General features: G+C 36.5%; 1 protein-coding gene across 1 annotated transcript; it reads right to left on the bottom strand.

The window, feature by feature from the left end:
* Positions 1-611: 611 nt before the first annotated feature.
* On the bottom strand, positions 612-4,210 carry LOC115444830. The gene is made up of 5 exons (XM_030170767.2): positions 3,635-4,210; positions 3,270-3,528; positions 2,826-3,038; positions 748-1,043; positions 612-620 (listed from the first exon to the last, which is right to left on the bottom strand). Exons 1-5 carry the CDS (start codon positions 3,656-3,658, stop codon positions 612-614), a joined length of 801 nt encoding a protein of 266 aa, XP_030026627.2. The 5' UTR covers positions 3,659-4,210.
* Between the last annotated feature and the right edge of the window lie 7,256 nt (positions 4,211-11,466).

Raw genomic sequence — 11,466 nt, 5'->3', positions numbered from 1 at the left:
ATTTGATTCTATTTTTTTACCATCTGCGTAATAAAACCAATAGAAGAAGTGCGCTCCTGGACGCGTTTCCAAATATCCGTGGCTGTATTGACGCGCCAATGGATACGCTTTTAAAGCTTGTATGTACGGGTTTAGTTCTAAAATAACAAAGTTTATTATAACACATAAATTATTATCTTGGATACACACTTTAATGGATTGATTGAACGGGTTTAAAAATCTACCTTCAGGCAAAAATTCTCCCGTAACACGCATCGCAGATATCACCAAAACGAATATTGTAAACATTTTAAATTACCAGTTAGTCACTTCCGAAATTCACATGTGAGCTTTGCCACCTCTCTAAAGCGATTAACCACAATTAAACCAACACTGTATGATGATATCATAACACCTATTTACCTCTACTACATTAACGAGGTAAATCAACAAAACATGGTGAATATGACCCTATATTCATATTCTGTCACGCGCTTGCAATAGGGAATATAATAGAATGTGGGTGGATCATTTAAACTAAGCTATCTCGAATAACACAAGAGGACTAGCCCTAGCGTTTGCGTAAAATGTTATGACAAAATGTTTTAGTCTCAAAGGTTATGCCTTGATATTCAATCATCCTGTGTATATCTTCTCTATTGTTACGAAACAGACAATGGAAGGTCAAAAACGTGGTAAGCCTTTTGATTTTATACTTTTTAGTTGTAGGTGCGGGAAATGTAATAAAAATAAATTAATTAGTAAAACTTTATTTTTAAACAACAAATCAATAAATGAACCAAATATACTATTTGTATTTAGCCTTCTGGGTCTTGGAAGTTCACGACTTGGTGGTTCGTTGATATATTGGTGTACAGTCGTTGGAGGAAATGTCGTGTAACTTGTGTAATATTTCGGCCTCCGACGGACATCTCCATTATCAGGCCTTTTGGTGGGTCTCACAGGCGTGAACCCCACAATATTTCCAAGAACACCACCAACTACATCCGGGCTATAAACCGGAGACTCTTGTTGACTATTTTCATGCACGGGCTTCACGTAATCTATGGACGAGAATGAATAATAAATTTTTAATTAGAATAATAATAGTTTTTTAATTAGAATTCAAATACATGCTCGTCCCACATGCAAAGTCCATACTTGACACTCCAGTGCAATGGCCGACATTGCGTAACTAAATTTAGTTATAAACAGGTTCCTCAATCTAAAACTTTGCTTTTGAATTATTTGTACTCTTATCTTTTGCGAATACCGCCAACATTTCTAATTGGTAGTTAAGAAGTTATTGAGAGTAGGTTAACATAAAACATACATTTGATTTTAGAGCCTCCTGGCCCATGCCTTTAGAACTTAGCAAAATTCTGTTTATTTTTATTTCATACTAACTGCTGGAAACGCAGTGCTAAAATCATTTCCAAGAAAAAATAAATATTATACCTACTACTCAAATCTGACAAATACTGAGTAGGTACCTAATCCGATAATCCAAACTAATCTAAGTAGGTGTTATAAAAATTATGTTTTCACCGGACTAAAATTTATTCAATTCCAAAAACAATCGTCTTGAATGAACAAAATAATTAATTATTAAAAAGGAGGTAAGTCAATATCCCCTAAGCGTTAATGAATCAAATTCCATGGTGCCGTGACGATCACCCGAGGAATTATAACAGCAAACCACCGTCACAATTGCATGTGTGTAATGTGAATTCGCTTACATCACGCTTTTAACCCGGAATGGGTAGGCAGACGTAAGGGAACCTACATTTCGCCTGTATGTTGCGTCCTATGGTGTGATAGTGGGCGAGCTTATCGCAATATCGGCCACAAATTTCTGAATCCAGGCTGATAATAATCAGAAAATCAAAATCACCCGACCGGAATTCAAATCCACGACTTCAGAGCTGCGTCCTATCGCCGACGCAGTAGAACTACGCCACCGAGGCAGTCAATATGTATTCAATCTATATATATAAAAATTAACCCCTCTGTCCCTTGGTCACGCCATCACGCGTGAACGGCTGGACCGATTTCACAATATTTTTTTTGTGTTTGTTATTGTCATGAGAAGGATCTTATGAAAGAATAAACTAAGTAAGTTAAGCGAAATAAGAAAAGTTTATTTCAGCGATTGACAGAATGCGCGCTGCAAATTCATAGTTAAGACAGGACAACGTCTGTCGGGTCAACTAGTGATTAATAAAATTAAGTCAACGTGCTTTGAATAAATCAACACAAAATAGTAGCGCGGGCACATTCAATGTCAGTTGAACTTTCAGAGGGAGAACAGTCGGTCAAAACCATACCCATTCAAGGAAAAAACAAAAAATTGATTTCAAATTATATATGATTCGTTTTTTAAATAACTCTATTGTATTATATTTAATTTGTATTTTAGACCATTGAAATGTTACATTTTTTAGGCCTTACCTTGCGTTTTTTAGAGGACGCAATTTTATTTTTTTGAAGTGTAGGGGGGTAAATAGTTATAGGATAAATAGTTTAAGAGATACATCGTAAAAACCATTTCAACCTCTATTTTCAAGATGGCGGCCGTGGGACAAGGGTGGCGACCCCACAAACTTGGTTTTAGCTTTACACTGACCCCCCTACACTTCAAAAAAATAAAATTGCGTCCTCTAAAAACGCAACCCCAAATATAATTTTTCAATGGACTATTTCTACGTATCTGACAAGTAAATGTAAGGTAACAATATTGAATTCTATAAACTGGGTGCGAACATTTTCCTTCCCTGAAAATATTATAATACCTATAGGACGAAGGTATATAACACAGTATGTTGAGTAATATATTAAATATTCACCTGACGGTTTCTGTGCTAATGGCGGACGGTAGTTATTATTGCCGAAGGTTCCTCCGCTCCAAAATGGCGGTCGTGATGGTGCGTTTGGTCTTAGGGGTTGAAATATTGAGGGAGGCCTATTATTCGGTCCGTAGTAAGGTGGCCTATTAAAAAATTTGTCGAAGAAATTACTCTTGATAGACGATCCTTGTCTCCTTTGAGATTGATTTGTAACTGTGAAAATAAATTATCATTTCACTTATTTACCTTTCAGAACAAAATACTAAAATAACTTAGGTAGGTACTCATTATTATTTAAACCCTAATCTCCATTAAATAAACTTTATAAACACTTTTTAATGAAAAAAACTGGAATCAAAGAAACATTGACAATTTATATAGGTACTTAAAGTACCTAGACGGTGAATTAACGTAAAAAACATTTTTTAAGTATGAAAGACTTACTTGAACTAAGATCATTTTCGTCGTAATCTTCAATCTCACCACATTCATTGTCAGATTCATCTTCCTGGGGCTTTTCTTGCAAATCATTTAACTGTGAGTTACTCTGTGGACTGCCAGGAGTAAGTAAGTCATAGAACGCGCCAAACGTCCGACTTTCACTTCTATCCCATGTCACAGTTCTTCGTCGAGGCGCTATCTTATTAGTTGGACACAGTGGACTAACAGTGATAGCTTCCAATGACACGAAAAATAAAATAATCTGAAAATAAACAACAGTTATTACAGGTTTTATAACTTCAACATAATTTCATGAGTCTCTTAAATCAAAGAACAAAAAAATTAATACCAAGGTAGGTCCTACCTACCAACATTACATAAGTTAGATCCATTTTCCATCAACAATAAATTCTTTGCTTCTCTATATTTAACTACTCGAACGAATTATTTGTTATTGTCAACATTTTTAACTTTCCGCTAAGAAGTCTAAAAAATATCTGACTAGTCTGCAGGCCATCATTGCTACTACTACTCAGCGTCACCCACGCAAGTGAAATGAGTTTGTGTTTGAGCAATAAAAGTTCCTTTTACGGTGGAAATGGTCGGCTTAACCAACCATTTCGATCAGATCCGTGGTATTTCCAAATTTTAAAAAACAAGGACAGGTATATTTTAATTAATATCTATTTAAAAGTCTCTATTTTTTTCACGATTAGGGCTTCCTTTATTAGGTATTTGATACGTATTTTTTTATAGAAACCCATAAATATTCACGAACTGTAACCGGTACTTTCGCCAAAATATATAAATTATAATTGATCGCATTGAAGTCATAAACACCTACAACTTATTTAATAAAGTTAATCAGAGGAGTCACCGAAAGGTACCCACGGAAGAGTCAAAGATTTAAAGTCAGGCTATAAGCCCGATGGTCACATGATATCGTAAAGTATCCCGGCAAACAGTATGTAAAGCTCGCATTGGATCGGAAAAGAGTGGCGCGATTGGAGGCTTATACCCAGCAGTAGGTGAATACGGGCTAATTCGTTTGATTGAATTAGGATCGCATCGAAAACAAATAAGTGACGATGACTCCTCAAGTTTATTGTTATTTGTAGAAAAAAATACACAAATTGTAGTTTCTGTATCTAATACTCTAAAATGTGGACTGATCTAAAAGTCGATAGCATGACCCCTCCAATAAATATTCCATATAAATGCCACTAATACCAATATACAAAGTAAAGGGAATCTACCTAGAATTTGAATTCCCGGTCAGATTCTGCTTTGATTTTTATTGTTTTAAATGCCTATGAAATTTGATACAATACGTTAATTAATTACTATAAGACGCCCTGTAATGCACTTTCTCCGCAAAACCTAAAAGGAGGTCCACCGTAACCATTAAATTTTGAAAGTGGTCTGTAAAAAGAAAGTTTCGGGACCTCTTTTTTAGTTTAACATATATCTCAGTACTTTATTCCGCAAATTTGTCGAGGACTATCATGTGGGATAACGAGCTAAATACGAGTAGTAGGTACTTAACCAATGTTATTATCTATCAAATTATAAAACACAGAAGCCAGAATGTATTTAAAATGCATTGTTTCAATACATCTGCAGGAATTTTTTGTTTTTAATTTTTCGAATAATAAATGTTAACACCCATTTCAAATAAAATACAAAACACCATAAAATTGTATGCCAAAAACAATGAAGTTAAGTAGGCACCTGCTCAAAATATTTGAACTTTCAAACAGTTAGGACAAAAAAATTAAACGCTAATAAATCTGTCTTACTTAATATTTAGGCAAGGATTATCCTTTTAGAGCGGCACCCATTGACATCAATTTGGTAACACATAGAGTGCCATAATCATAAGTGTCGTAAGATATTGTGAGTAGGCAGAGGTAAACAATTTGGCCATCTTAAAAACCAAAATGGTATTGTCAAGTTCAACACTCTTATTATTCTTGTTATATTTGTTGGAGATTGTAACCTTCGTCGTGACTTATTATTTTTTATATGTTCTATTTTTAGAACTAATTGTATTTTGTTTGCCATAGTTACTTCTTTTTAGTCCGAAATAAACACTCATGTCAATAACATCTTTTTACTAACTTTATTTAATTACTAAGAACATATACCATATTTACAACACGTTATCAGCACGAACGCTTAGTTCTTAGTTTTTTTTCACGTTATTTAGTAAAATAAAGTTGAATATATTTTTGTGTGACTAGGAAATAGTAATAGTCTGAAAATGTCACATGAATCTGGAGATGTTTCGAGTATGAAAAATTCCCCTGCGTCGATCACATCTTTTCCATTTCCTTGTTTGAGGATAAAAGATGGATATCCGACTTGGAAGTTCAAGATGCGAAATTACCTTATCCATGAGGATTTATGGGAAACAATTAGTGGATACCGAGATGGAGACACAACCCCGCCTCTACAAAGGTACGCAAAGACGCAAAGGCATTAGCAAAGATATGCTTATCAGTAGAAGGTGCAGCGATAACCCATATAAGATGTGCGAAAACTGCATCTGAGGCATGGACTTGTTTGCAAAAAGCCTTTGAAGATAAGGGAATAGGACGAAGATTATTTTTGGAGCGTAGACTGTACAGGTTGAGTCTATCAGAGTTCAAAAATATTGAACTATATATTAACGCAGTTATGTCAACCGCACAGGATCTTGCGGATATTGATGTAGTCATAGAGGACAAGTCTATTGCTGCAATACTTTTGGGAGGTCTAACTCCAAGGTATGAACCTCTCATTATGGCTTTAGAAAATTGCAATGTAGACGTGACTACAGAGTTGGTGAAAACAAAACTGCTTAATGAAATGTCCAAAGATGTGGCTACATCATTAGACTCTGTCTTTCATGCGAAGAAGAAGCCTAAGTCAATGAAGAAGAATATAGTTTGTTATGAGTGCAAGACACCTGGACATAAGAGACCAGACTGTCCACAGAGAAACAAGAAGGAGAAAGGCAATGCGGTAAATACCAATGATACGATATTTACAAGTCTTAATACTTGGAAACCCAAGAAAGGACATAATTTATGTAGATCCAGGTTGTACTAGACACATGACTTCTAGACGGGACTGGTTTCAGAATATCTCGATACAGAATCAAGGTACTGTTACTGTCGCAAATGGAGAACAGATTAAGTGCTGCGGAATTGGAAATATTTCAATAAACACGCCCAAGAACGTAGTCAACAACATTAGTGATGTTGCTTATATACCAGATTTGAAAGCTAGTTTGTTATCTGTATATAAAACTGTTGAAAAGGGTTTTATTTGTGTTTTTGATAAAATGGATGTAACTTTTATAAATCTGATACTTTTAATTTTACAGGTGAATCTGTTGCTCATGCCTCGCCCTGTGGTGGACTGTACGTTTTAGATGGAACTGTAAATGTTTCCGAGAATGTGGCGGATAATTTTTGACACAAGATGTGCACTCTGGTTGTCAGGATAGTTATCAAATATGGCATAAGAGGTTAGGACATTTGTGTCGTATAGGCATGAACCAACTGAAAAATCACAAGGTAGGTATAAAGTATACAGGAGTAGATAAAACTAGTTGTATCGCTTGCGTGGAAGGTAAACAAGCAAGAAAACCTTTCAAAAGGTTAGCGTTTAATAGGGCTACTTCCCTTTGGAACTGATCCATATGGATTTGATGGGACCGGTGTCTACAACTTCTTTTCAAGGAAATAGATATATGTTGACAATAGTAGACGATTATACGCGAAAAGTGTTTGCTTATTTTATTTCTTCTAAAACAGAAGTCAAAGATATATTTTGTGTGTTTCAATGTTTTGTTGAAAATCAGTTAGATAAAACAATTAAAGCAATTAGGACTGATGGAGGTAAGGAGTTCGTGAATAAAGAGTTTGTTGATTATCTTGCTTCAAAAGGTATAGAACATCAAACAACGACGCCTTATAGTCCTCAGCAAGTTGGAGTAGCGGAACGCACCCATCGTTCGGTTACAGAAAAGGCAAGAACGTTGCTAGCTGAAAGTTCATTACCGAAAGCATTCTGGGAAGATGCATTCCAAGTTGCCATTTACCTTAAGAATAGGTCTCCTCATCGAGCCTTAGGTGGTCAAATTCCTTATGACAAATGGTATGGACGAAAAGGTGATCTTAGCCATCTAAAAGTATTTGGTTGTAGAGCTCTAGTCCATATACCTTCGTGTCACAGGAAGAAATTAGATGTCAAGGCACAGGAAGCAATTTTCGTCGGTTATTCTGAAAATCCAGGCACTTATATTTTTAGGGACCCTGCTAACCCACGAAAAGTTATTATATCCAGAGATGCAACCTTTTTTGAAAATTGCTTTACAGCGCTAAAGCAGAAGCAGTCTGTCGCACAGTCAGAATCTATATTGTTATTTGATGAGCAAAAGAGATTGAGTCTGAGTTTGATCATGACTGTCAATTCTATGACTGTGATGAGAATATCAGCCCGGCGGCTGAAGCAACTTTACCAGTAAATCTAGAAAGTACAAAAGAGTCAGTGACTCTGGAAGAGCGAGAGTCTCTCAGTGACTTAAGGCTGCCTAGTGTGGAAGAAGAGACAGCGAATTTCGAACAGGAATCGCACCCTGAGCGCAGATACCCTTCCAGAGACAGAAAACCAACAATTTTTTATAAAGCTTACAATACGTCAATGGTAGATTCTAATGAACCTACGACATATTACGAAGCTACTCATGCCGATGATGCTGATAAGTGGCACCATAATATGGTTGGTGAGTATAGTTCTTTAATGAAACTCCATACATGGAATTTAGTAGATAAGCCTAAAAAAAGGTTATGCCATGTAAATGGATTTACAAAATTAAACTACCAAACTCTATGGTAAAGAACTTATGATATTGGGAATTTTGTTGATGACATAATAGTCTTCTTTAAATCTAATTTGACATTTGACACTGTCAAGAATTTGAATTTTTGAGAAGATTTGTCGAGATATTTTTCATTAAAAGATCTCTGAATTATATTCTTTCTATATTAGAAAAGTTTAATATGAAGGAGTGTAAGACCGTGGATACTCCATTAGTTTAAAATAATATGGCAAGAAGAACGGATGGTCAAGTCAGAAGAATAGAGAACCTTTAAAGGGTTTTGTGACGCAGACTGGGCAAACTGTCCAATCGACAGAAGGTCATACACCGGTTATGTTTACAAGTTAAGTGGAGGTCCAGTATCATGGGAATCCAAGAAGCAACCTACTGTTGCGTTAAGTTCGGCCGAGTCAGAATATATGGCATTAGCGTCTGCCACGAAGGAAGCGTGTTACTTACGTCGGTTTATATACGAGATAACAGGTATACTTTGTTCAGTTAACTTAGCTTCTGACAGCCAAAGTGCCATTAATCTTGTTCGAAATCCTGTACACCACAGCAGGACGAAGCATATAGATACTAGGTTTCACTTTATTAGGGAAAAGGTATCTAATAATATTGTTAAGTTAGAATATATACAAAGTAACGATATGCCTGCTGATGTACTAACGAAGGCCCTCGGACCTCTAGCACACAAACGATGTGTAGTTTACTTAGGTTTAGAAACTTAATTATTTATTTGTTTTGTTTCTGTCACAACTGCGATTAAGGGCTGGCTGTTGGAGATTGTAACCTTCGTCGTGACTTATTATTTTTATATGTTCTATTTTTAGAACTAATTGTATTTTGTTTGCCATAGTTACTTCTTTTAGTCCGAAATAAACACTCATGTCAATAACATCTTTTTACTAACTTTATTTAATTACTAAGAACATATACCATATTTACAACAATATTCTTACCTAAGATAACTGTCTGCCCTAATTATTTTAACAGGAATATTGTGGTATGTCATAGACATAACATATGAATAACGAGTATGTACGATATAAATAATAATAGATAGCAAAGTTTCTGGAAGTAGTTCTGTTACATTATTTTTATATAATATATTATACTACTTAGCCATGCGATTTAGGTATCAATATCGAAATTTTGAAAAGGTTTGTTTTTTTAGTCTTCTCACTTTTAATCGTAATGACTACATAAATTTAAGCTTCACTTCACACAAGACCGCAGTTCCGCTCAAGGCCGTGTTCTCGGCCCCCAACCCTTTTAATAGATCCGGCCTGCGTGCTGAATTAGTGACTAATACGGTAATGGTTAGATTATTAATTCAAGCAATGCACCACGCATATCCATAATCATTGATGTTTCATCCTCTCTCAGTGACCGTCCTGAACCGAGGTTCGTAACTCGTTAGTGGGTTGCCCTTAGCTTGGTAGCTTAATTTTCTAGGACTGTGAGAACCTTTTTTGTTTCGGAGAAAGTGTCTTATGACTACCGCTCAGCCTTCGTGGGGGCGACTGAGCGGTTATGTTAGTCACCGTGCCTACGACCCGGCATTGCGCCGCCCGGATTTTGATGTCGACCTTCAGGCGGCCGCCAGGCCGAGTCCCTAACCTATATACAACGCACGGCATACCAACTAAAACTCCGCGGTGGCCCTCTTCGGCGCATTAGGGACGACTACTTCGACAGAAATGTCTAAGTCTACTTCCCCACAGCCGCCCCTGCGCGGTGCCGCCTAGTGCGGCCCGTCTCCTGTAGAGGGGGCTCAGGAGCCCCGCGCACCGAAGGACGCCCTCGGCGTCTACGGCAGCATGAGGCCAACTGCACACTGCCGTCCATCCCGGGGTCAGCCGAAAAATTGTGCAAAGCCGCACAAAAATGCACTAGGGCAGACAGCCCCCTGCTGCCCGCCGACGCTTATCCAAAAGTCCAGTGTCTTTGTATAAGCCGGCCCTTGCCAGGAAAACAAAAGTAGTGTCATGTTAAAAAAAAAAAAAAAATAAAAAAGCATATTAAAACATGATAACTTAGGTATGTAGTACTTCTGTTAGCTGTGGCATTGTAATTAGAAAGCGAATAGACGCCTACCTAGACTAGATATTAAATGGCTGAATAGGTATGGGTTTCATTACAAATTATAGAATCGCTCACCGTAGTGTTTGTAGTTTGTACCAACACCACGGGAGTAAATAGGCAGTAAGTAAATAAATAGGTAGATGTTGATATTTTATATTATGAGCGGACGAGGGTAGCACCAGCAGGCGAACGGTTTGCTGGTTCACTCTAAGCTACCTTCAAGAAACCTATGTAGATGTTCCTGTTCAAAAATAAATATGTAAAACCCGGAAGCGGATCAAGTACCTAACACACAAATTAGAGGCCGTAGAAACAATACTTACTAGTCCATATTTTACGATTTTCAACCTCTAACTTAAAATGCTCTTTGTTTTGTAGATTAGGCTGGTTATTTATTATTATTATATTGCTTATTTCAGGCAGTTAAAACACTATAAGTTGCCTGTAATGCACGGAAAAGGACAAAGGGTTATTAATATCTTCTATTCCTCGGTGACGTAGATAGTTGTATTACGGTACCTACGACTACACCCGCGTCGTGCCTGATCTTGGATTTGATCTCCGCGTAGGTACTCAATTACATATGACTCAGCTTACTTCTTCTTCTATTCTGTATAACTAATAAGAATTTACTTATTCGTTCGGTCTAATTAAGGCGCATATTCAAACTACTATTATAGACGCCAGAAAGGATATTTCAAACGGATATATAATACATACCATAGAATAGATATTAAACAAAAGTAATCACATTTATATGACGTTCGAGTAGCAAGAAAGTGAAAATATATGTAGGTATATCTTCCTTTCTCAGTTGCTAAGCTAGGTTACTAGGGTACTTAATACTCAACATTGCACGCAAGCAAAACTAGAAGTAGAAGCCACGGACTTTTTATACGGTCGTGGTCACTCATTTTTATATTCACTGTGGCATACTTTGACACTTGTGGACCTGACAGTTGAGAGACGATAGTGACGTTTAAAAGTACATACCTACTTTGCAATCGGAAATCCGAAATTTATTCTATTGATCACAGATTGGTATATATACTACTGTTTCGTTTTAAGGTTATGGCAAAACAGCGAGAAGAATTTATTTAGCTAAGGACGAAATAATAAACGATAAAACCAAACTTGTTAAACTACACAGTTAATAAAATAGGGACTGCCCGTGAGTTTCTTCATTTATGACTATTTTATGCCTCATACGTTTAAGGTATATCATTAATTTAAAGAACATGG

This window comes from Manduca sexta, unplaced genomic scaffold, assembly GCF_014839805.1.
Source record: "Manduca sexta isolate Smith_Timp_Sample1 unplaced genomic scaffold, JHU_Msex_v1.0 HiC_scaffold_3759, whole genome shotgun sequence".
Lineage (NCBI taxonomy): Eukaryota > Metazoa > Arthropoda > Insecta > Lepidoptera > Sphingidae > Manduca > Manduca sexta.
The sequence above is the reverse complement of the archived record's forward strand: the minus strand, read 5'-3'. Positions and strand labels throughout refer to the sequence as shown.

What these genes read in the sequence shown, in the direction of transcription:
- LOC115444830 (XM_030170767.2), bottom strand. Translation starts at nt 3,658, where the DNA reads ATGGATCTAACTTATGTAATGTTG. An exon ending in CGAAAATGATCTTAGTTCAA is followed by an intron (nt 3,039 to 3,269) that starts GTAAGTCTTTCA and finishes TTATTTTCACAG; the next exon opens with TTACAAATCAATCTCAAAGG. An exon ending in ATTAGCACAGAAACCGTCAG is followed by an intron (nt 1,044 to 2,825) that starts GTGAATATTTAA and finishes TCTCGTCCATAG; the next exon opens with ATTACGTGAAGCCCGTGCAT.